Genomic DNA, 26,313 nt, shown 5'->3' with positions numbered 1-26,313 from the left:
CACTCAACCCCTTCTCGCCATATCCTTTGATGCCCTGACCAATCCTTCTGATTCACAAGTTCATCAGAGAGCCTGGCTGAAAAGCAGTTATAATGAATAAATATGGTAGTTTCATAGATGTCATTATAATTACTAGCTAGTTAATCCAAATTAACTTTCTTAGCTGCTGTAGACAGATTAAAATACCTCTAAGTTACTTGCACAGACCTATGGATTACTAGTCAGGTACAAGCACTAGGCTCTGCTTCTTTCCTAAGAGAAGTGCTTCTTTATGCCTGCTGCCATTATCATAACACAACAATTAATAACCAGACGCGATAGCAGAGCCATTACAGAGATCGTTGGTACAAAGTGATCAACATTTGTAACACAACTTTTGAAGATATTTGTCTAGGAAGAGTAGTTTAGAATGTGGTGGCATAGCTACCCTCATCAGATAATGGAAAAAAATATTTATGAGAGACAGTCTAGGTTCAGAAGATGCAGAATGGATTTAGATGGAGGTAAAAGATAGCAAGAGAAAGCAGACAGCAGTAGTCAAAGTCTAGCCATACTCTAGGAGAGACCACAAATCATGAAATAATAGAACTGTTACTACTGCTGGAGAATAAGTATCGGGTAAACTAATGGGGCTTAAGGCTAACAGTTTGTATCACAGGATTTTGAAATAAGTGACCACAGAGGAGATGTCTTAGTGCTATACTTCCAAAAATTCTTAGATTTTGGAGAGATACTGAAGGATTACACAACTGCCAATATGGTAACTGCATTAAAAAAGGACGAGAGGAAAAGCAATGCACAGCTATGGGCAAGTTAGCATGTTCATTATTGGGAAAGTATTCAAATCAATCATGAGGGGGGCATTAAGAAACTGTTTGGAACCTCAATTCAGGTCATTGGCATAGTTAGCTTTGTGAAGATGAAATCATATCTGATACATAAACTACCATTTTTTTAAAGAAGTTATCAGTCCATTTGGATAGAGGGGAACCAGTAGATTGAATCTATTTCAAATTTCAAAAGGTTTCCCATGCAAAACATTACTTTGCGAGGTAAATGGTTATGTTGGAGGAAATATAGCATATTAAGGATTCACTAGCAAGCAGGGAAGGATTAGAGAGTTGTTAAGTTTGCAATGAGACGTAGTATTAGTACTGGGACTAAAACTGCTATAAGATTTGGAGGAAGGAAGCAAATGTATTGTGGCTGGATTTGCAGATGCTATGCAAGTCAAGTGGGAAGAGTGGGATTCATTGTTTGTTGTATGGAAGGAAGCCAAACTGAGGAAAATATAAACACGAGATTCCGCAGATGCTGTAAATCCAGAGCCATGCACGCCAAATGTTGGAGAAACTTGGTAGGTCAGGCATCCTCTATGGTAATGAATAGAGAGCCAACGTTTTGGACTGAAACCCTTCGTCAGGAATGGAAAGGTAGGGGAAGGTGCCTGAGTAAGAAGGTGAGGGGAGTGGAAGCTAGAAAGTGATAGGTGAAACCAGGTGGGTGGGAGTGCCCAGATGAAATAAAGAAGCTGGGAGGTAATAGGTGGAAAGAATGTAAAGGGCTAGATAAGAAGGAATCTGATAAGAGAAGAGAGTGGACCATGGAGAAAGGGGTGTTAAGCAGATGAGAAAAGGTAAGAGGCAAGAGTGGAGAAATTGAATATGGGGGAGGGGGGAAATTACCAGAAGTTTGAGAAATCGATGGTAATGCCATCAGGTTGGAGGCTACCTAGATGGAATACGAGGTGTTGCTCCTCTATCCTGGAACCTGGAAATGGCTGTATTGTGGCAGAAGAGGCCATGGACCAAAATGTTGGAATAGGAATGGGGATCAGAGTTAAAATGATTAACCACTGGGATATCCTGCATTTTTCGGATGGAGTGGAACTGCTTGATAACATGGTCTCCCAATCTACATCTGGTCTCATTTAGAGGGGGCCTCACTGTGGGAGCTCTGGATACAGTAGATGACCCCAACAGATTTGCAGGTGAAGTATTGCCTCTCTTGAAAGGATTTGAATGGAGATGAAGGAAGAAGTGAAAGCACAGGTGTAGCACTTCTTCTGCTTGCGGGGTTAAGTATCAGGTTGGAGGTTAGTGGGGTGGGACGAATAGACAAAGGAATCAGAGGGAGCAATCCCTATTCCTGAAGAAAGCAGAGACTGCGGGATGGGAGGGAAAATAATGATGTGTTTGGTGGTAGGGTCCCATTGAAAATGGTGGCTGTTGTGGATATTTTGAGGCTCATTGGGTGGTAGCTGAGGACAAGTAACTATCCCTGTTAAAGTGGCAGGAGGATGGAGTGAGTGTGGATGTCCAGGAAATGGAGGAGATGTGGTTAGGGCAGCATCAATGGCAGAAGAAGGGAAACCCTATTATTTACTGTTTTGAGGAGAATATAACAAGTTTATAAAGGGATATTGATGGGTTGAGTTATTGGGCAAAGTGATATGAATTATAAAATGAGGAAAGTGTGATGTTTCCTTTGGAAAAAAGAATGATAACACTGGTTATTAAATAGAGAAAGACTTCAGAAATCAGCAGCACAGTGTGTGGCAAGTAATCAGGAAGGAAAATGTAAGCTTATTTTCATGTTGAAATATAGAAGTCTTTTTAAAAGTCTACCAACTGCCAGGGAGAATACTTTTATTAAAGGAGAGATATTATTGAAGGCTGTTCAGAAAATGTACTCTGGGATGACCTCAGATGAAAGGATTGTCTTATAAGGAAGAATTAATTGGGTATGCACATCTTGGTCTTTAGAAGAATGAGAATGATTTTATTGAAATACGTAAAATTTTTGGGGAGGGAGGCTTGAAATGTTGAGGATGTTTTCCTCAGGAGAGTCTAGCCAGAGAGTACAGTTTCAGAATAAGAGGATGCCTATTTAAGATTGAGTTAAGAAGAGTTCCTTATAAAGGGCCGTAAATAATCTGGAATTCTTTGTCACAGAAGTTTAAATCCTTGAATATATTTGAAACTGCATCATAGAGCACTGCAATACAGAAACAGGCCCTTCAGCCCATCTAGTCCATGCCAACTAATCCGATTGAACTGCATATGAAACATAGTCCTCCACATCCTTGCAATCCATGTGCCTACCCAAATTTCTGTTAAATGTTGAAATCAAGCCCACATCCACCACTTATGCTGCCAGTTCGTTTTACAGTTGCACCATTCCAAGTGGAAAAAAGTTCCTCTTCATGTTCCCTTAAACATTTCACCTTTTACCCTTAATCAATGACCTCTAGTTCTGGTCTCACCCAATCTTAGTTGAACAAGCCTGCTTGCATTTACCCTTTCTATAGCCTTCATAGTTTTATATTATCTCTATCAATCTCCCCTCATTCTTCTACACTCTAGACAGGCATTCGCAACCTTTTTTATGCTATGGGTCACTACCATTGCTAAGCAGTCTGTACTCCCCAGATTGGGAACCTCTGCTCTAGGGAATAAAGTCATGGTTTAAAGTTTACTCTCCCCTTTCTCCAGTTTCATCTCTAATACTGAAGGTATATAAAAGTTAAGTGCATTATTACCGCTGACTATTTTTACCCATCTCCTGCATTCCCTAGGTGTGAGTTCTGTACCAAAGGTTTCAAGAAGTCAAGCCATCTAAAGCAACATGTACGCTCGCACACAGGTGAAAAGCCCTTCAAATGTCTTCAGTGCAATCGATGTTTTGTATCCTCAGGTGTTTTGAAAGCACATCAGCGAACACATACAGGTAATGGCTTTGAGTATACAGATGTTGAACAAGAGATGGGAGCTTGTATTTATACAAGGGATGGGTTAGTTAATTTGCTGATGACACAAAGGTTGGGGATGTTGTGGATAGTGTGGCGGGCTGTCAGAGGTTACAACGGGACATTGATAGGATGCAAAACTGGGCTGAGAAGTGGCAGATGGAGCTCAACCCAGATAAGTGTGAGGTGGTTCATTTTAGTAGGTCAAATATGAGGCAGAATATAGCATTAATGGTAAGACACTTGGCAGTGTAGAGGATCAGAAGGATCTTGGGGCCCCGAGTCCATAGGACACTCGAAGCTGCTACGCAGGTTGGCTCTATGGTTAAGAAGGCATATAATGCATTGGCCATCATCAGCCGTGGAACTGAGTTCAAAAGCCGAGAGGTAATGTTGCAGCTAGATAGGACCTTGGTCAGACCCCACTTGGAGTATTGTGCTCAATTCTGATCACCTCACTACAAGAAGGACATGGAAACATAGAAAGGGTACAGAGGAGATTTACAAGGATGTTGCCTTTTATTGGGAGCTTGACAGTAGGTGGGGTGAACTCAGCCTTTTCTCTTTGGAGCGACGGAGGATGAGAGGTGACCTAATAGAGGTGTACAGATAATGAGAGGCATTGATTGGGTGAATAGTCAAAGGCTTTTTCCCCAGGGCTGAAATGGCTAGCACGGGAGGGCTTAATTTTAAGGTGCTTGGAAGCAGGTACAGAGGAGATGTCGGGTAGTTTTTTAACGCAGAGAGTGGTGAGTGCGTGGAATGGGCTGCTGGCAGTGGCGGTGGAAGCAATAACGATAAGGTCTTTTAAGAGACTCCGGGGATAGGTATATGGAGCTTAGGAAAATAGAGCATTATGGGTAAACCTAGGTAGTTCTAAGGTAAGGACATGTTCAGCACAGCTTTGTGGGCCAAAGGGCCTGTAATGTGCTGTAGGTTTTCTATGTTTCTAATCCCATTTGTAGCCTCAGAACAGCACATAGTGGTTTACAGCGAAAGCAGTGTGAAAAGTGGTGAGTTTTCACAAATGCCTGTGTGATAAATGAGAGTCGTTTGTGGGCAAGCTGAAAATGCTTCCTCACAACACAAATAGTGACAGAAATAGCAGTAGAATCTTGAGTCCATTGATCTCAATTTGCGCTTGAAGAAAAAAGGCCCCAGCTGGTTTCTGGTGGGAGCCCTGGCCAGTTAATTTGTCTACCTGAAAATTTGAATTAGCTTGTTATCAACAGCAAATCAGTTTATTCCTTCAGAACGTTTTGACCCCAGAATTTAGTTGTGAATGGTCTCATGCATTTCAGTATAATTTTTAAAACAGAATAATTGGCCAAACATAATAACAAGTCAAATGTAATTAAGAATGGAAATGCTCTTTTATTGAACTACCTATCTTTCACTTAGAAATCACTGAGACAAAATAATTAAAATAATTGCACCAAAGTAAGTTAGGTGGAAGCAGACTCCATAATAACTTCAAAGGAGACTGCAATAAATACCTGGAATTGAGAAAGGCATGGGAATAGAACTAATTGAGTCATTAGTTCAATGAGTCTGAATAGACATAGAAGGCTGAATGGTTTCCAGCATTACATTGATGTTTTGATGTTTAATTTCTGTATACTGTAACACCAATTATTGTTTGTCAGTATTTTTGAAACAAGTGATATCTTAACACCTATTGGCATATTGAATTATGTCTATACATATTTAAAGGTATTAAAGCCTACAGATGCAATGTTTGTGATGCCACCTTTACTACCAATGGGAGTCTTACAAGGCACATGGTAATCCATACCAGCCTCAGACCATTTAAGTGCCCTTTCTGCGATGATACTTTCCGAACATCACTTCACTGCAAAAGGCACATGAAAGCTCATCAAACTACTGCAGGAGTAGGAGGTATGAAATACTTCGCTTGAACGCAGTTGTGTTCTGTTATCAGTCGAAGGTTTTACAGTGGGATTTCATCACTTCCATCCCTACTACTCTCCGTGAAGACTCATTTCTACCCTGGCCAATTAATGGACCAAAAGGTTGAATTTCAGAAAGAGCTGAGAGTGACTGCTTTAGTGTAGCATCGAACAGCCCTGGTAAATGTGCAGTCAGGGAGAGTCAAAGAGGAAAACTCAGCAATCTCAAAATTTTTGACCATGAAAGTGAGGGAGTGGTGGGGGGGTGGGGGTGGGGTTTGTACGGTTGTAGATGTTAGATGTCATTCATCTCAGCCCTAGGACAAAGCAGCCATCTTCAACTTCATTAATTTCTAGCATTCTACCTTAACTTTTATCTTATTAAATGGATCTTAGAAATGATAAACCAGCAGCAGAACGATTAAGAGTTTGCAGTCCATAAGACCATAAGATAGAGGAGAGGAATTGGGTCATTTGGCCCGTTGAGTCTGCACCGCCATTTTGTCATGATCCATTTTTCCTCAGCCCTAATTTCCTGACTTTTCCCCATGTCCTTTCATGCCCTGCCTAATCAAGAATCGATCAACTTCTGCCTTAAATATACCCAGTGTCTCGGCCTCCCCAGCTGCTTGTGGCAACAAATTCCACAGATTTATCACTCTGGCTAAAGAAGTCACTCCTCAACTCCGTTCTAAAAGGATGCTCTTGCATTCTGAGGCTGTGCCCCTCTGGTCCAGACTTTCCCACCAAAGAAAACATCCTCTGTACATACTCTCTATCAAGGCCTTTCACTATTTCACCCCTCAGTCTTCTGAATTCTAGTGAATACAGGCCCAGAGCCATCAGACGCTCTTCATATGACAAGCTGTTCAATCCTGGAATAATTTTTGTGAATCTGCTTTGAGCCCTCTCCAGTTTCAGCACATCCTTTTTAAAATAAAGGGCTCAAAGCTGCTCACAAAAGTGAGGCCTCGCCATTACAACCTTGCTTTTATATTCTAGTCCTCATAAAATGAATGCTAACATTGCATTTGCCTTCCTCACCACAACCTGCAAAATAACCTTTGGGGAACCCTGCACAAGGATTCCCAAGTCCCTTTGTGCCTCTGAGTTTTGAATAGAAAATGGTCTGCCCCTTTGTTTCTTCTACCAAGGTGCATGACTATACATTTCGTGACACTGTATTCCATCTGCTGCTTCTTTGCTCATTCTCCTATTCAGTCTTGTCCTTCTTTAGCCTCTCTTACTTCCTCAAAATTACCTGCCCTTCCATCTATCTTATTATTTGCAAACTTTGCAATAAAACCATTATTTCCATCATCCAAGTCATTTTTACATAGATGCTGCCTGACATGCTAAGCACTTTGTTTTTTATTCACTGGCAGGGGCACATCACTTCCACATTCAATAACTGCTGGCAATCTACACAAGTCTTTTTTAATGGTAGAGTCTTTTAAATATGACAAAAAAAAATGTTTTCTGCTTTTACCCTACAAACATAGATGAGGATGAAAACCTAGAGAGACCTGTTGTGCGAAGGCCAAGGATTGGGATCATCACATTTACAGAAGAAGAGACGGCAGAACTGGCAAAAACTGAAACGCGATTAGACGCCACAATTTCTGAAAAAGTGTTAGTGCAATCGGCAGCAGAAAAGGACCGTGTCAGTGAGATGAAGGATAAGAACACAGAGATGGAAGAGGAGCCTAAACATGCAAACCAGTGCTCGTTTTGTACTAAGAGCTTCAAAAAGCCCAGTGACTTAGTTAGGTGAGGATTGTTGCTGTTGATTGAGAACTCTATAAGGCTGGTTAGACACAACTTACCACACATAAAGCCATGATGATTATCCCTAATAGTCCATGTCTATGCAAATACTCATATATCCGTTCCCTTAGAATACCGTCCAGTAACTTTCTCATTACTGATGTGAGGCTCACTGGCCTATAATTTTCTGGTGTATTGGTTTACAGCCTTTCTTAAACAACAGAACAGCATTAGCTATATTGTAATCCTCCGGTACCTCACGTGTCGCTAAGGATGATTTAAATATCTCTGCACATGCCTCTGCAATTTTTGCACTTGCCTCTCACAGGAACACCTAGTGAGACCCTGGGGATTTTATCTACCCTAATTTGCATCAAGACAGCAAACATGTTGCTCTATATCAGTTTTGCTTTTATTAAGCTAAGGGTACTGGTCACAGTCTATGATACAGTCATGTGATCTGGGCTGACATATCAGTGAAGTACTCAGTTAGAAAGCTGGGAGTCTGGTGGAGTTCAGTAGTAATAGTAATACAGAATACCAAGAAACACTTGCCACTAAAAGCATTATTTTCATTGTGGAATATGATGGTGTATGTTGCATGAAATTAGTTGTTAGATTATGTCACAACAGTTCAAAGCCTAGTGAGCCCAGTTGCACAGGAGATCTCTTCCCGAGAACTGTCTTAATTACTCCCCAAGTCAGAAACATCTGTTTTTTTTTATAGCTACCCATAACTTATTGCTCTACCTACTTTCAATAGAGTTCCTTCATCTCATTGAATATTCGCCCATCACTGTCCTTAATTAGTATCCAGTTATTAGTGAGTTATCACAAAATATTTTATTACCATGTTTATTATCTTGAAAAATGCTTTAAAAATGTAAATCATTTTTTGCTAAGTTGTCATCTATAGCCAGTTAAGTTGCTATAGTTCATTGTGCGCATACTCTGCTGGGAGTCCTGGTAAAGGGAAGTTAATCAATTGCAGAGGAGGCAAATTACAATACCTGTGAACCACTACTTTGCAAACCAGAAGTGTTGAGATGACATTATGGTTAGGTATCTGAAATAACTTGGACAAACATGAATATTGAAAGCAGAAGTTTAAATAAATGTAATTAGTGTTACAGCTTTGTTAATTTGCAATCTCTCCCTGCTCCATCCTTTACATTGGTTATAACTTGCATTATTTTTATTCTAGTCATATGTATGTACTGTTTTCTCTGCCCTTAAATCATTTTGTAAAAAATTCCCATTCACCTTTTCAGCTCCACTAACATTTTGTCCTCTGTTTCTGCTACCTGTTTAGAGTTGGAATATGTCTTTCAAAAACAATAGGCTTTCATTGGTTTGAGTTGTGAGCGCATGTCTGAAATTAACAGTTTTGCTGATGTCCAAAGATATATTCTTTTTGGAAAACTGTTATCTATCAATATTGAAATTGCCTTTAATGCTGTAAGTCGTCTTTAGGGAGCTGGTATCAAGGTGAATTATGGAAAAGTCAAGAACGGGTGAAGGAGTGTTAAATCGTATTGAGAACGTGTTAATTATCCTGCTTAATTGACAGAAGCTATCTTAATTGGCTTATGAAGTAAAACAAAATATAGATTAAAATATGTATTCAGGGTTTAAACTTTGCATGGTTCATTAATTTTTATTGTTGCCTTGGATAATTCAATATCTAAGCATCAATTGTCCATATGTCATCATAATGAGCAAGCTGATCTGTAATTATTATTCGTGTACCATATTATCTTGATTTTTCTGCCCCAATAAGTGATTTTAATAATGAGCATTTCTAATTTGAGGAAAATAAAGAGAGCTGCAACATAGTAAGGAAATATTCTCTGCAAATAAAATTGACTTCTGTGATCTTGTATCATCTTTCAGTCATCTTTAGTTTGAAAGACTACTAAATTTGCACAGTCTTTTAAATGAGGTGCGCTTTAGCCAGTGCTGAAGAATGACAGACACCAGCACTTATTGACCTTGGGTACAATTTTTTTATTAGAACGCCCAATTACTACCTGTCACGTGACTGACATTACAAGTTTTAACTTAGAGCAAGCATGAGAGTCATTCCAGTACTTGGTGGAAGAGCCATTCTGTATTCTATCTTATTTTAGCAGGGCATTTACCTCTTTATCCCCCTAACAGCTCTCTTAAAGAGTTGTCCAGTTCATTACCAACCTGTCATCCACCCACCTTCCCTATGTCATTTCACTGGCGGAATATAATGATCCCTGAAAGAAAGTTACTAAGTTCTCTGCCTTTGTAGGTAACTTGGGACTGGGCCATAGAGTCAGAGAAACTACAGCGTGGGAACAGGCCCTTTGGCCTAACGTGTCTATTACTGACATTGTGTCCACCAAGCTAGTCACATTTACCTGCATATTCCTCTAAACCTTTCCTATCTATGTATTTCTCTACGTAATTGTTAATGTATCTGCCTCAACTGTTCTTTCTTGATGGCTTATTCTTTAAAATGTTTGCATGACTAATTTGCTCCTCAGGTCTCTTAAATATTTTACCTCTCCCCTTAAACCTATGTCCTCTACTTTTTAGTTCCCCATCCCTGGGAATAAGACTATGTATGTTCACCCTATCTATACCCCTCATGATTTAATACTCTGTTGGATCAAAATGCCTCTATAAAGTATTGGGGGAGAAAAGCAGATTATTTTTGTGTTTCTACCATAACTTCAAGTAACCTTTCAGTATTTTTAATTCTTTGAAAGAGATGAATTTCTAAAAAGAAAAAAAATGTGTTTTTGAATCGGGTTTATTATCACCGGCATATGTCGTGAAATTTATTAACTTAGCAGCAGCAGTTCAATGCAATGCATAATATAGAAGAAGAAGCAGAAAAAAAAATAATTTTCAGTATATGCATATTAAATATATTAAAAATCATGCAAAAACAGAAGTAATACATATTTTTAAAAAAGAGTTCATGTTCACGAGTTCAATGTACATTTAGGAATCAGATGACAAAGGGGAAGAAGCTGTACCTGATTTGGAGTGTGTGCCTTCAGGCTTCTGTACCTCCTACCTGATGGTAACAGTGAGAAAAGGGCATGCCCTAGGTGCTGGAGGTCCGTAATAATGGACAAAACCTTTCTGAGACTCCGCTCCTTGAAGATATCTTGAGTACTTTGTAGACTAGTACCCAAGATGGAGCCAACTAAATTTACAACCCTCTGCAGCAACTTTCGGTCTTGTGCAGTAGGCCCCCCCCCCGCCCCCCCAACCCCATATCATACAGTGATGCAGCCTGGTATGCAAACTGTCTCACATCTATTAAATATCTAGCCAACTCGTACGTAGAAACATAATGACTTTGGTAATTTAATTGGATATTTTTTTGAAAATTTGTTTTTAAAAGAAACAATTTTGAATCTATCTTAATAGTAATACGTGTTCTTTCATCCTGTTTAGGCATATACGAATTCATACTGGTGAGAAGCCCTTTAAGTGTGATGAATGTGGGAAGAGTTTTACAGTGAAGTCTACACTGGATTGTCATTTAAAAACTCACACGGGTTAGTACTGCTTTCTCTATTAAGCCGTTATAAAAAGACATTTGTGGTTGATGGATGCTATAAAACACTTGGCTAAACAGAAAGCTTTCAAATGCAAGCTTAACTACTTACTCCTTAAGTTCTTGTTTTCCTATTTAAGGTGTTATTACATTAGCTACTTACGCAATTGCATTGATTTTATTTATTTATAAAGCGAAACATGAACAAATACAACAAATGCATAATTGCACTGAGACTCAGCATCTACTTTACTGGTTTGACACATTCCATTTGCTGCTCAAACCACTCTCGTTTCAAACCGATCTGTTGGTGCTAAATTGGGGAAATTGTTATATATCTGTTCCTAAAAGGAATTGAGCTGCTGCTGTTATTTCAGGAATCAACAGCCAGTTGAATTCACATAAGAAACCAATATTTGATGGTGTCCAGCTTTGTTTTGAGATTTAATTCTAAAGTGATAATCGGCTTAAGTAGTAAATAGCAAATACTATTTGCTAATTGCACAAAAGCAGGATGTGAATGTTTGGAAATTGTAGATTGGGCAGGTCCACTTTGTGCATTAATGTTTTTTTTTGTGAATAAAACTTTTTTTTTACCTTCAGTGCTTCTGGAGTAAGCTTGATAGACGTTTGAGTGCAAATTGAAAAACTTAACATTTTTCTGTGAAATAGATGGAAAATTTTGTAATGAATCCAGTTTTCTGTCACTATTGCCAGTGCCTAAAGCTGAGGTTTGAAAACTTCAGATTTACCTCACGGTGACTTGAAACTGGAAGCAGTGAGCATTTTATGAACCAATAGTTTGGATTACTTTCACATAAGAAAGTTGACCATAAGCTTATTTGCTAATTTCATTATGGTGTTGGCGTTGAAATTTAGTAGATGGGCTAATCATGCTAGTTGAGCAACATGTTGAACAGGCCTGTAATTGAACATTTAGGAGAACTTGGCATGATTAATGCAGCAGGCATAAGCTGTACATGAAAACGTGAGAAATGACAGCGAGAGTAAGCCATCTGACCCATCAAATGTGCTCTGCCATAAGGTCATGGCTGATCTGGATATGGACTCAGCTCCACCTACCCGTCCTTTCCCTATAATCCTTAATTCCCCACTAAATAAAATTCTATCTGTGTCTTAAATGTATTTAATTAGGTACTGCTTTCCTGGGGTAGAGAAGTCCACAAATTTATTACTCTCTGGGAAAAGCAGTTTCTCTTCTTCTCTGTCCTAAGTCTGTTCTCGAAAATCTTGATGCTGTTTCATCTGTTTCAAGTCTGTCTCACCAGTGGAAACAAATTTCTTGCCTCTATCTTATCTATCCCTTTCATAATTTTATATTCCTATGAGATCCTCTCCTATTCTTATGACTCTTAGCAAGTATGGTCTCCGGCAAATTCAATTTCTCCTCACAGGATAAACCCCTCATCTCTGGAATCAACCTGGTGGATCTCCTCTGTACCATCTCCAAAGCCCATAAATCTTTCTTCAAGTAAGGATACCAGAAGTGCACACAGTACTCCAGGTGTGACCTCACCAGTACCCTGTTCCATTGCAGCATTGTTGCTTTTAAATTTAATCCTATAGGGTAATGTAGTTGGGAGGAATGTACATAATTCGCAACCCTCGCCATTGAGTTGGGGTTTCACTTTAAGAGGTTGGTCTGACATGAGGGAGTTTTGTTATGTAAGGATTTATAGCACGCTTTTGTGTTAAAGGGTTTGGAGTTCAATGGAATGTGTTATCTGTTTCATTAAACATAAAATGCCTCACCGTTTTATTTATAGAAACCTACAATCCCTGTAGCAATGAAGGCCAACACTCCATTTGCTTTCTTGATAACTATTGCACCTGCAAAGCTGCCCTTTGCATTTCATCCACAAGCACTCCCAAGTCCCTCAGCACAACAGTATGCTGTGATAGCTCACCATTTAAATAATACTCATAATAATAATAACCTGTAGTGCTCATCAGTTTCTTGAGTAAATGAAAGCAAAGTTGCTCACTTTAAAAGAAAAAGTAGTTGAAGATTAACTGCATTTCCTCATTAGTAAAGGGGTCAACATTATTGACATATGCATAAATGCATCTATGCACAGATACAGTGGAAACATTACTTGCAGCAACATCACGGTAGAATCATAGATGTAAATTACACAAGATTATACAAGGAAGAACACAATTAGAACTTAAGAGTATAAAGTAGTCATGGTGTTGCTATACTGAGATAGTCATTAGAGTTGTACTGGGTTGACTCAAGATATGAATGGATGAAGGGAAGCTGTTTTTGAATCTAGTGGTGTGGGACTGAAGACATCTGTATCTCTTGCCTGATGGTGCCTGTGAGAAGATGACCCAGATATTAGGATACTTTGATGATAGATGTTGACTTTTTGAGGCAGCGCCTCCTATAGATACTACTGAGATGGCGAGAACTATGCTAATGTTGACTCCACTGTTCTCTGTAGCTTCTCGCATTCCTATGCATCCGAATTGCCACACCAGACCACGTAAAAGTATGCTTGGAAATAGGTAATAGTTGTGACAACAGTACTCATTGGATCATCCAGAGTTTAATATAACTCTGGAATGGTTAATAGCTGTACTTTTGGGATTAATACTGAATATTTAGTTTAATAGTGAAAGCAGAAGAGAGCTTTGAAAAAGGAAATGTCTAAACTGGTCACTGCTCCACTATATGTTGCAACAATATTTTATAGTAACAAGACTAATCCATCAAAATATTTCCACTAAAATTATCTTTGGGCCTGTAGTTTATTGACTGAAATATGAATGAAAGATGGATAAAAGTTGTTTCCTGTTGGGCCTGTCCAGTTCAGAGTTAAAAATAGACCTGAGGTGGATAGTGTTGATGGGAGTATGCTCTTCACAGTTAATTGTTTTTGTGAGGCAAGTTTATTAATGGATTTGGAAGTATGTAACAGATTGTAATCTGATTGAAAGAGCAATAGGAAACCTGAGTCCATGACCACTCAACATTGAAGACTATCTTCCAATGAGAGAAAACAGAAACCCTGGTGAAACAGAATGAGGTGTGCATCCCTTCATAAACTACTCACCTGTCTGGTTCATCAGGTACTGTCCACCTCATCTATCAAAGTGATGCCAAGTTGCCTGTTGGTCTCATCAGTTACTGCACAATACACTGCATCAGTAGGAAGGAAGCAAATTGTCCTTGAAGAGAAGGTCCAATTGAATAGTACAGCTGAATGAGGGATTGAATGGCCTTTTTGATGTATATGTTGATGGTGTCAGGATTTTGAGAATTTACGATTAATCCATTGTTATCTTATTTGCCAGTAGTTTGCTATACCCTTTCACAGTGCTGTCAATCACATTAATTGATCTCACAAGGAAAATAAAATCTTACTTTTCCTTCCCTGAATGACATGAGTGAAGTTGGTATGTTTTCCGGCAATCTAATGTTTATTAGTCATTTGCAGATTCTGAAGATTTTCCCCCTCAGTTTGCAGATTTGCTTATTCACTTGAGTTAAATTCTGCTGTGGTAGGTTTCAGATTTGTATCTCCAGAGCTGTGCTCCAGACCTCTGTCTACTAGTCCAGAAATTTAACCACTCTGCCAAAATAATAATTGTCCAGTTCCCATGAAATTAATTGCAAATTTTATTTTTGATTCATGTTGACATTAGTTGATCTATTAAACTGCAAATCCCATAATAATATTTTAAAATTAAATTTTCTGCTCCTCACCACAACTTGTGGTTATATCAGGCTCCCAAGATCAAAGCATTCACGCTCCTTTCTTTTCATCGTCTGTATAGCCGTTCCTCTTTATCACTCCCATCATTTCTTCCAATTACTGGATCTGAAACACTGCAGGCACTTCATTCAAATTTCTTCCTCAAGATAGGTAAACTGGTTTTAAGAGTACATGCATGAGATCAATAAGAAAATCATTTCCACTGACTTCAAACCTTACCAAATCTATTTTGAGAGTATCTTGGTTTAGAGTGAGTCCTGGCACTTTACTATGAATTCAATAAAATCTGATGATTGATCCCTGCTGTTTGATGTATAAATTTAAGAATGATTTTGATTGCAAAACACTATTTAAATGCTGAAGCTTTGTGCTTCCAATGATTTTTTTTTAATGTGAGCCTACTACAAGGTACTTAACATAATAATAAATTTCTGAAGCTCTTTGTGACCAAGATCTGAATTGCTGTCAGAGTAAAAGCTTCCCCAGCAATATATTTTCTGTTTCCATTAGGTTAGCTTTGAACCATGCCATATAGAGGTGTCATTGAAGCAAGATATCCATAGGAAGTGGTAATTAACTAGAACCACTGCTGCAATGTATTCCTTTAAAAGATTAGCATGGAAGAGAGAAAAATCTATTTCTTAAATAAATTCATTTTGAGAGAATTCATAAATTAAGAATGCTACTTGACAAAACTGCATTATCAACCTATCAAAGTTAGCAGTACATTTTACGATGCATTAGTTTATTTATAGTTATATTCCTGGCCTGACATGTGGTAAGTTTTATGTTTGCATTTGTTTTGCCCGTTTATTATTTATGTAATTATGAAAATTGTATCTTTGTATTTGAAATTCAGGTCAGAAACACTTCAAATGCCATGTTTGCAGTTCTCCCTTCTCGACCAAAGGTAGCTTAAAAGTTCACATGCGTCTACACACTGGAGCAAAACCTTTCAAATGTCCTCATTGTGATGTACGTTTCCGGACATCGGGGCACAGGAAGAGTCACATACAATCTCACTTTAAGCCTACCTCACTGCCAAAGAAAATTCGGAAGCCTATAACTCGCCAAACAACAGAGAGTTTGCAGCCTGTTAACTTGCTGACAACTGCTGATGCAAATGTTTGCATCGCCAACAATGGTGTTATGACCAATCAGTTTGATCAGAACCTTCTGCAGCAGGGGTTAGTTGGACAAGCCACACTTCCTTCCTCAATGTCAGGTAAGCAGCAATTATTTTTATTTCTCAATGTATTTCATAGTACCATTTGAAAGATGTTTGCAATTGAGTTATAAAATTAAACAATACAACGTTTGGCCATTTTGTCCATCGCATTAATACTTGAGGATTTAGATATTGTAATTAACTTATTAAAAGCTGGTAAGTAGTGGAAAAAGTTTTAATGAATGCGCTGTAGATGTAACAGGAATAATATTTTTAATTAATGGTAAGGTTGATGTTCAACATCAAAACTAGGTCAGGAGGATGTAAATGTCAATTAAAACAAACAACTGATTAGATTTTAATAGGCTCATTAAACTAAACTGTATAATAATATGCCTTTAATTTTTTTCTCTCTGGCAGCGGGAGGTGATTTAACATTATCCCTTACAGACGCCAGCTTTGCCATTCTTGAAGGAATACAGTTGCAGCTTGTCTCTGCTAACCTGGTTGGACAGAATGTCCAGATCTCTGGCCTTGATCCCACGAATATAAACAACATCACACTACAGGTAAAGTGTTTGTCATCAGAGTTGCTGTGATGTAGCTTATAAATCTGTATATTATTATAGGGCTGACAGAGATGTAAATGCAGCTTTGGCAGGTTCTGCTACAAGGAGTTTCACTGGAATCTTGCTTTCCATATTCTTCGAAAGCACTACATGTTGAGAGGTCTCAAAGTATGCAGGTGCAGAGTTATCAATTCATGAACCTTCATGGATGGCTCTAAAGTCCATGTCATAGTGAGCATATAACCTTATTTTTATTAAATAGGCAAAGTTAAAATAGTAACTACAGGTGGCCCCCGTTTTTCGAACGTTCGCTTTACGACAGCTCGCTGTTAAGAAAGACCTACATTAGTACCTGTTTTCGCTAACCAAAGAGGATTTTCGCTTTTACGAAAAAAAGAAGCCAGCTTTATACATGTGTTTACCTCGAGAAAGACTACAATGACCGTGAAACCTTGTGCGGGCAGTTACGTATGTAGGCGTGTACGTGCATGTGTGTGTATGTGCCGATTTTTGTTTCTCTCTCTCCAAATCCATTTTGGCTCGCTGTCTTCCCGATTTTGATAAGTGAAACTACACCATACATATAATATTTCTACTTTATATAGGCAGTATATTTATCATTATCATTCATGCTTTTACTATATGTTAGTGTTATGTTAGGTTTTATGTGTTATTTGGTTTGATTTGGTGTTATTTTTTGGGTCTGGGAAAATTTTTTCCCATATAAATTAATGGTAGTTGCTTCTTCGCTTTACGACATTTCGGCTTACAAACGGTCTCATAGGAACGCTCAACGCTCTACCTTCGGATAGTGGGGGAAAGCTGTACTTCTCTATCTCCGTGTGACTTTGTCCTAACATCAGTGTCATTGCCTTTGGTTTGCTCGTGTTCTAATCCCCCTCCTGAACCTTACCATCACTCTATACCGCTTCTCCAAGGATAATAATTTAAAGCTTATGGTGTAGAAATTTGTTCCCGTAATGCTACAAAGTAGCAGTGCTGTGTAGTCAAAGATGATTTACCCTTGAATAGAGCAAAAGTGCAACCATTTCTGGTTCTTCACGACAGAATGGAAAACCATGCACTGATTCTCCATAACAAACTTTTGGGAGGCCATGTAATATAATTCACCCTGCTGTTTGAGAGGGAGAAGCTAAAATCGGATGCAAAGGTATTACAGTGGAGTAAAGGTAACTACAGTATAGAGGTATGAGAGAGGAGCTGGAAAAAGTTGATTGGATGGGGATACTAGCAGGGATGATGGTAGAGCAGCAATGGCTGGAGTTTCTGGGAGTGATTTGTAATATTAAGGAACATTCCAAAGCGAGGATGAGGCAACCATTGCTGACTAGTTAAGTCAAAGAGTATAAAAGCAAAAGAGATTGCATACAATATAGTAAAATTAGTGAGAAGCTAGAGGATTAGCAAAAGAGCTTGTTAATGCTAGCAGTCCTTTTCTTTTTCTTTTTCAATCTTTTTATTAAATTTCATATATAAAAAAATAACATAATATTGTATTAAATAGGTTATGAATACACTAGACTTGAAGTTAAATTAGTAATAAGATAACAATATCTTATTAAAATATCAGCAAAAAAAATCGTACAATAATCAATCAAACCTATATTGATTATACATGAAAAAGAATAAGAATAGTCATCAAAAGAAAAAAAATATATAAAAATGCAAGAAAAAATGTATATTAAAAAAAAACCTAAACTAACATGGGCAATAATAATAGTTTATATGTATATGATAGTGTCAAAAACTCTGGAACTCCATACCAGAACAAGAATAAAAAGAGAAAAGGTCTGGAAGAGCCCAAATTAATTCATATGAAAGTGTCGAATGAACGGTCCCCAAGTTTCTTCAAATTTAATTGATGAATCGAAAATAGTACTTCTAATTTTTTCTAAGCTCAGACAAGAGATAGTTTGAGAGAACCACTGAAACGTGGCAGGAGGATTTACTTCTTTCCAATTTTGTAATATGGACCTTCTGGCCATTAATGTTACAAAGGCGATCATTCGTCTAATTGAAGGGGAAAGTCGACTACCATCTTCATTTGGTATACCAAAAATTGCAGTGGTAAAATGAGGTTGTAAATCAATATTCCAAATTGAGGAAATGGTAGCAAATATGTCCTTCCAATAGTTATGTAAGGTAGGACATGACCAAAATATGTGGGTCAATGAGGCCACATCTGAATGACATCTGTCACATTGAGGGTTAATATGAGAATAAAATCGAGCAAGCTTATCTTTAGACATATGAGCTCTATGTACGACCTTAAATTGTATTAAAGCATGTTTAGCACATATAGAAGAAGAATTAACCATTTGTAAAATTTTTTCCCATTTTTCTGTTGATATATTATATTGAAGTTCTTTTTCCCACTCTTGTTTAATTCTACCTGATACCTCTGGTTGTATCTTCATAATCATATTATAAATAAGAGCCACTAATCCCTTCTGACAGGGATTCAAAGTAAAGATCATATCTGAAAAATCTATCAAAGTTGAATTGGGAAAGGATGGTAAAACTTAATATAAAAAATTTCTAATTTGTAAATATCTAAAAAAATTAGATTTAGGTAACTTAAATTTGTTGGAAAGTTGGTCAAAAGACATCAAACTACCTTCAGAAAAAAGATCACAAAAACATATTATACCTTTCCTTTTCCATATGCTAAAAGCTTGATCTGTTAAAGGTTTAAAAAAAAGTTAAGTAAGATAGGGCTATCAAGAACAAAGTTTTTCAGAGTAAAAAACTTACGAAATTGAAACCAAATTCGTAATGTATGTTTGACAATAGGGTTGGATATCTGTTTATTGAGTTTAACTAAATCAGCAGGGAGAGAAGAACCAAGAACGGAGAATAAAGAATATCCTTGTGCATCATTACATTCTAAATTTACCCACTGTGGGCACAATGGTGAATCCAAATCTAGTTTCCAATACATTAAATTTCAAATATTATTCGCCCAATAGTAAAATCTAAGATTAGGTAAAGCTAAACCGCCATCTTTTTTAGATTTCTGTAACTGTCTTTTACTTAACCTGGGGTTTTTATTTTGCCACACAAATGAGGAAATTTTTGAATCAATGTTATCAAAAAAAGATTTAGGAATAAAAATTGGTAAGGCTTGAAATAAATATAAAAATTTCGGTAAAATCATCATTTTAATAGCATTAATCCAACCAACTAATGATAAGGATAAGGGAGACCATCTAGTAGTAAGTTGTTGAATTTTGATGAAGCATAGGTAAAAAATTCAATCTGAATAAATCTTTATATTTCTTGGTAATTTTTATACCTAAATAAATAAAGTTATCAGTAACAACTTTAAATGGTGTCCTGTCATTCAATAAAGTTTGCGCATTTAAAGGGAATAATTCACTCTTATCCAAGTTTAGTTTATAACCAGAAAAACTACCAAATTGAACCAACAAGGATAGAATAGCAGGAATAGACCTATCAGGATCAGAAATATAAAACAACAAGTCATCAGCATAAAGTGATAACTTGTATAACTTCTCATTACGGGTGATACCAAAAATATTAGGAGATTCACGAATAGCAATGACTAGAGGTTCTAATGCGATATTAAATAATAAAGGACTTAAGGGACAACCTTGTCTCGTACCACGAGATAATTGAAAAAAAGAGGATCTGTAATTATTCGTAAGAACAGAAGCAACAGGTTTATAATATATTAATTTAATCCATAATATAAAATTAGAACTAAAATTAAAATTTTTCTAGGCATTAAATAAGTATGTCCATTCAACTCTATCAAAAGCTTTTTCAGCATCTAATGAAATAACACATTCTGAGGTTGTTGGTGAAGAAGTATAAATTATATTAATCAATTTTCTAACATTAAAAAAGGAATACCGGTTCCTAATAAAACCAGTTTGATCTTCTCAAATAATCTGTGATAGTATCTTTTCTAACCTAATAGCTAAAATTTTTGTAAGAATCTTAGAGTCTACATTTAGTAGCGATATAGGGCGATAAGATGCACATAAAGTAGGATCCTTATCTTTTTTAAGAATTAGTGAGATAGTAGCTTCATAAAAAGACTGGGGTAATCTCTTCTTAGTAAATGCATCATTAAAGATTTCACATAACCAAGGGGAAAGCAAAGAAGAAAAAGTTTTTAAAAATTCTATAATATAACCATCAGGACCAGGAGCTTTCCCGGAATTCATTGATGAGATAGCCTCTCCTACTTCGGCCATAGAAATAGGAGCATCAAACAAACTTCGATCTTCATCTGTCAGTTTGGGAATATTCAAATTGTTAAAAAAATTATCCATCATGGACAGATCGCCATCAAATTCTGATTGATATAAAGATTTATAAAAATCTTGGAAAGTATTATTAATTTCTTTATGATCAGTAGTCAGATTACCGTCTTGTTTACGAATTTTAATAATTTGTCGCTTAGTCGAAATAGCTTTTAATTGGTTAGCTAACAATTTACCAGTTCGGTCACTATGAATATAAAATTGAGCCCTGGTCTTAATTAATTGATTCTTAATTGAAGAAGTTAATAATAAGCTATGTTCCATTTGAAGCTCAACTCTCTTCTTATAAAGTTCTTTGGTAGGAGTCACGGAGTAAATCTTATCAATTTCTTTAATTTTATACACCAATAAAGCTATATCTAAATATCTTTGTTTTCTTTTACCAACGGAATATGAGATAATTTGTCCATGGATAAAAGCCTTAAAAGAGTCCCAAAGTATTCCTCTGTCAATCTCTTCGGTATAGTTTGTTGAAAAAAACAAGTCAATTTGCTGTTTTATGAAGTTAATAAATTCTGGATCTTGAAGCAAAGTAGCGTTGAGTCTCCAAGATCTAGTATTAATGGAAGAGTCCGAAATCTTGATAGATAACTTCAAAGGTGCATGATCTGAAATGGCAATAGAATCGTATTTACAATCAGTAACATCTGTTAGTAAACGATGATCAATAAGGAAATAATCAATTCTGGAATAACTATGATATACATGTGAAAAAAAACGAAAATTCTTTATCTTTAGGGTTCAAAAACCGCCATATTTCAGTAATTCCCGAATCAACCATAAAAGAATTAATAAGTAAGGCTGATCTATTCGGAAGAATTTGAACAGGTTTAGATCTATCCATCAAAGGATTCAAACAACAATTGAAATCTCCACCCATTATCAACATATATTCATTTAGATTAGGAAGGGAAGTAAATAAACATTTAAAAAATTCAGGGCAGTCAAAGTTTGGAGCATAAATATTAACTAGAGCCACTTTTCGATTAAAAAGTGAACCAGTAATCAACAAAAATCTGCCCTGTGGGTCAGAAATAATTTCATGATGTGTAAACGAAATTGAGGGGTCTATAAAAATAGACACACCCCTAATTTTGGCGGTACAATTCGAGTGAAATTGTTGACCCTTCCAGAACCTAAAAAAGCGTTGATTATCCTCCCTCCTAATATGGGTCTTCTGTGCAAAGATAATATTAGCATTTGGTCTATGGAATACTTTAAATATTTTTTTATGTTTGATCGGATGATTTAAACCATTAGTATTCCAAGAGATAAAGTTAATAGACTTATCCATCATGCAAATATTAGTTATGTATATCATAAAAGGTTAAAAAGACACATAACCCATAATTCAGGAAGAAGGAAAAATGATTCAGGAGCAACCGGAGAACATGACACCTCAACAATATTAATAATTTAAAGTCGGCCCATAAACTAAAAGCAAAAAAATAAAAAGCAAAAGCGTGAAAAAAGATCCCTACCCCCTCCCCCAACCCCTCGAAAAAAAGCCAAGCGGCAGGCGCATAAACTAATACTAATATTACCCCCATTTCAAGATGGCAACTCCATGAAAATATAAAAAGAAACTATATAACACCCAGATTTAAATACAGGTTTGCAAAAAAAGAATATATATCAATCAAAATGAAAAAAAAGTAATATAATAAAGCAAAAGATCATTAATAAAAAGGTGTAATATACCTTTAAAAAAAAGATTCCATATTCAAATACAAGGAAAATGACGTTTCAAAAGCAAAGACTTATGGGAAGAAGAAACGATATTTTGAGAAAACCATATTACAAAATATAAATGTAAATTCACCAATCTATTAAAAAATTGAAAAAAAAAGTCATCAAAATAGGATTAAAAAAGGATTCAATAATCACTACAATATAAAAAAAGGTCCAAAAAATCCAAAACATTCATCCCATTTTCGAGTACAAGCAAACAAATAAATGCTTACGGAAAGCAAGGTCTTATGGGAAGAAGAAACAACATCTTAAAAAAATAAATCATTATTACAAAATATAAACGTGTATATCCAATTCAGAGAAAAAAAATTAAGAAAAAAGACATTATAGTAAAATTAAAAGAGCATCTATAAACCATGATAATAAAAAAAACAGGTCTACAGACCAAAGTAAAAAGCTATAACGCAACTTCATAAGTTAAAGCCCAAAACGAAATGGCATCTTCTCTCCAAAAATTCTTCAACATAACACATAGTTCAACTTATACTAGAAGATTGATATTCTTCGACGAATTTCTTCGCATCTTCCGGAGTATTAAAGAAGTGCTGACTGTTGTCATTCAACGTAATTCTGAGATTCGCTGGGTATCTTAAGGCTTGTTTAAATCCAATCGAATGAATCTCTGCCATCACTGGTTTAAAAGCGATTCTCGCTTTCATCACTTCAAATGAATAATCTTCAACAATACGAAACTTATTGTTTCTGTGAGAAATCATACCTTTCTGACGAGCTAATCGGATTAAAAGCTCTTTCTCCCAAGGATAATGAAGGCGAACAATCACAGCTCGTGGCTTGTCGCCCGAGACCAAAAATCTCGAAACTCTGTGGGCACGATCGATAATAGGTTTAGACTGCAAAGCTTCAGCGCCGAAAACTTCCCATAATAAGTTAGAGAAAAATTCAGTTAAGTCTCCGGACTCAACTTTCTCAGGAAGCCTGGTGATTCGCAAATTCTGTCTGCGAGATCGGTTTTCAAGATCAGTGATTTTAAACTTATAATGCTCTACTGTTTTAGCAGTCGACAGTACCTTCTTCTCCAATGTTTCAATTGTACGTATTTTTTCACAAATTAACTTTTCAAGAGTCGTGATCTTGTCTTCATGCCGTTGAATATCTGTTGCTCTGATGCCTGCGATTGAAGCTTGGTATCAAGCGATCTAACAACTTCTTCAAGCTCAGATATTTTCCTGGTAATTTTATTTTCCAGACTTGTCATTTTACTTTCCATTTTACTTTCCAAACTTGCAAGTTTAGTATCCAGAAGATTAGAAATTGCCTTGAGGGATAACGGCTCTTTAGACGATTTCTTAGCTGAAGCCATTTTAAGTTTGAAAAGATTAGATCAAGTATTGTTTTAGAAAAAAAAGTAAATCGTAAGTATCAACCCATGTGATTAAGTACAAAAAGATTTGATTAAAGGGTGATTATAGTTTAAAAAATGAAAGCGCCTAAAAGGCAGATGTCTATGTCGCCATCTTGAAACTCCGCCCCCAATGCTAGCAGTCCTTATAAGTGCCCATCGGCATTTTAATAAATATGAAAGAAACTCCCAGGTGCATCAGAAAGACTACTTCATTTTCAATACCATCATCTCACCATTAACAGATGTGTTTGTGAAATTAATATTTTAGTGCGTGTGATTGCAGCATTATGAATGTTGTTCTAGTAACCTCAACTAATAGGGTGAGCGAGAAGAAACTAGTTTTACTATCAGAGGATGCAAGTTTTGAGGTAAAGAAGCAAGAGACTGCTGGTGCTGGTATCTGGAGTAACAAGCAGATGCTAGAGGAACTCTGGATCAGGGATCATCTGTAGAGGAAATGGATGTTCAATGTTTCAGTATCTCAACCAGAAACATCATCTGTTCATTTCCGTCTACAGATGCTACTTAACTGCAGAGTCCTCCAGCAAATTGTTTGTTGCTAATTTTAAGATATTCAACAAATGAGCAATTGGGAAGATAAAAAAGTATTCAATCCAGTGAATTATGTTTACAAAAAGAAATTGGATAAATGCTTGAATAGAACATATTTGCTGATTAGAGAGAAAAGAGCAAAGGGAATAAGAGAGATTGTTCAAGGAGCCAGCACATACATGATGGAGAAAATGACCTGCATTTTGAGCTAGGTCAGTTCTTTGATTAACCCACTTCTTGTATCTTTTATGCATGTAAATAGATTTCAGTTTTCAGCTTCAGATTGTTTAAAGGATAAAGTAACGATAATCCTATATTGGTAAATGGACTAAGTGCCTGTCAATTTTTCATCATTGATGTCATTCAGCAAGCTGACTTTTTGTTTGACCCATATCTGATTTATTATTTGATTAGACATTTCTTCAAACCCCTCTTACATTATTCTCTACAGATTGATTCGAGCATTTTGCAGCAGACATTACAACAGAGTAACGTGCTCACCCAGCAACTCCCTGCAGACCCTAACCTACCCCAACAAGCTGGGACTCTCCAATCAACAGACAGCACAGTGCCTGCCAATGTGGTCATCCAGCCACTCACCAGCCTGTCCATGCAACCTACAGTGACATCATCAGCTGCTATGGTGATTGGCGGTCTAACTGAGCAGGAGACCGTGCTGACCAACAGTTCTGGTGAGAAATGTACATCTTTTCGGCAATTAATGTTCGTGTGAAATTGTTGATTTTTTTTTGAGATCTTTATGGTCACTTTTATCTATGGTAACCTAAATTTCATCCTAACCCATTGGAGTGTAGTCAGACACCTGATAAACTTAATCAGAAATAATAAAGTTGCTGGAATACTCAGTAGAATAGGCAGCATCTGGAGAGAGATGCAATTAATTTTTAAGGTTACCAAAAATTTTAAAAACCTGCAGATGCTGGAAATCTAAAACAGAAGCAGAAGTTTCAGGAATTTCTCAACAGGCCTGGCTGCATCTGGGGGAAGAGATGCTGGTCGGAAATCCTTAATAAGAATTTGAAAAAAGAGAAAAGAAATTTCTTAATCTGCAGGATGGGTGTCAAGAAGGTTGTAGAGTAATAGAATCATAGAACACTACAACATAGAAATAGGACCTTTGGCCCAACTTGTTTGCACGTTAAGAATAGTTGCCCTTGTGTTAGGATTCAGAGCTAGAGGGAACTTGCTTAAGACTAAGTTTCCTATTTTGCCGGCTGGTGGTGTAGTGATATCAGCACAGGACTTTGAGGTGAATGGTCCTGAGTTCGAATCCAGCCGGCTCCTTGCACGCTTTCCATCTCTGCTGGGTTAAGCTTCAAGCTAGCAATTTAGCCCTGTAAAATACAGTCAAATGCTGCCGAAACAGTAAAAATGACACCCAATATGCCACAAGGTGCGAAAAGGAACAAAGGTAAGTTTCCTATTGCAATGTAGTAGGGTTAGACAAATCATAATTATTATCTGAATATGTAACTGTTCAATTTGAATAAGGAAATCCATCTTTTAGATATAGCTTGTCTTCTTATGGTATTCTAAAATGTAATGTAAGTTTAATTTTTGAGAATGTTTTATTCTAATCATTGTCTAAAACTGCACACTGACTTTTTAAAATTTTTTTTTCTCCGTTCATCTCTTAGGATCACAGGATGTCTCGCAGTCTCTGACATCCCCTGGTCTTGCTCCAAGTTCTACTGGTAAACATGAAATGGCACTGACAATTAATAACTCCAACCTCAGCCAGGTGCTAGCACAGACTACCAATGTCACATGTCCCAATCAAACAGGAGCCCCACAGGAGATAACACTCACAATATCAGGTTTGTATCAGCTACGTAGAAACACATTTCGAAACTATAAATGGAT

General features: G+C 36.9%; 1 protein-coding gene across 3 annotated transcripts in view; it reads left to right on the top strand.

The window, feature by feature from the left end:
• Positions 1–26,313, top strand: part of LOC132395723 (zinc finger protein 236-like) — a 159,522-nt gene that overhangs the window by 115,259 nt on the left and 17,950 nt on the right. For all 3 annotated transcript variants that reach the window (XM_059972688.1, XM_059972679.1, XM_059972696.1), the window contains 8 exons: positions 3,578–3,729; positions 5,462–5,647; positions 7,161–7,428; positions 10,867–10,970; positions 15,572–15,937; positions 16,301–16,449; positions 24,881–25,121; positions 26,088–26,267. In XM_059972688.1, coding sequence (XP_059828671.1) covers positions 3,578–3,729; positions 5,462–5,647; positions 7,161–7,428; positions 10,867–10,970; positions 15,572–15,937; positions 16,301–16,449; positions 24,881–25,121; positions 26,088–26,267 — 1,646 coding nt within the window. The remainder of the gene's footprint in view (positions 1–3,577; positions 3,730–5,461; positions 5,648–7,160; positions 7,429–10,866; positions 10,971–15,571; positions 15,938–16,300; positions 16,450–24,880; positions 25,122–26,087; positions 26,268–26,313) is intronic.

This window comes from Hypanus sabinus, chromosome 1 (assembly GCF_030144855.1).
Source record: "Hypanus sabinus isolate sHypSab1 chromosome 1, sHypSab1.hap1, whole genome shotgun sequence".
NCBI classification, from domain to species: Eukaryota; Metazoa; Chordata; class Chondrichthyes; order Myliobatiformes; family Dasyatidae; genus Hypanus; species Hypanus sabinus.
Note: the sequence above shows the minus strand (reverse complement) of the source record. Positions and strands in the feature narration are given on the sequence as shown.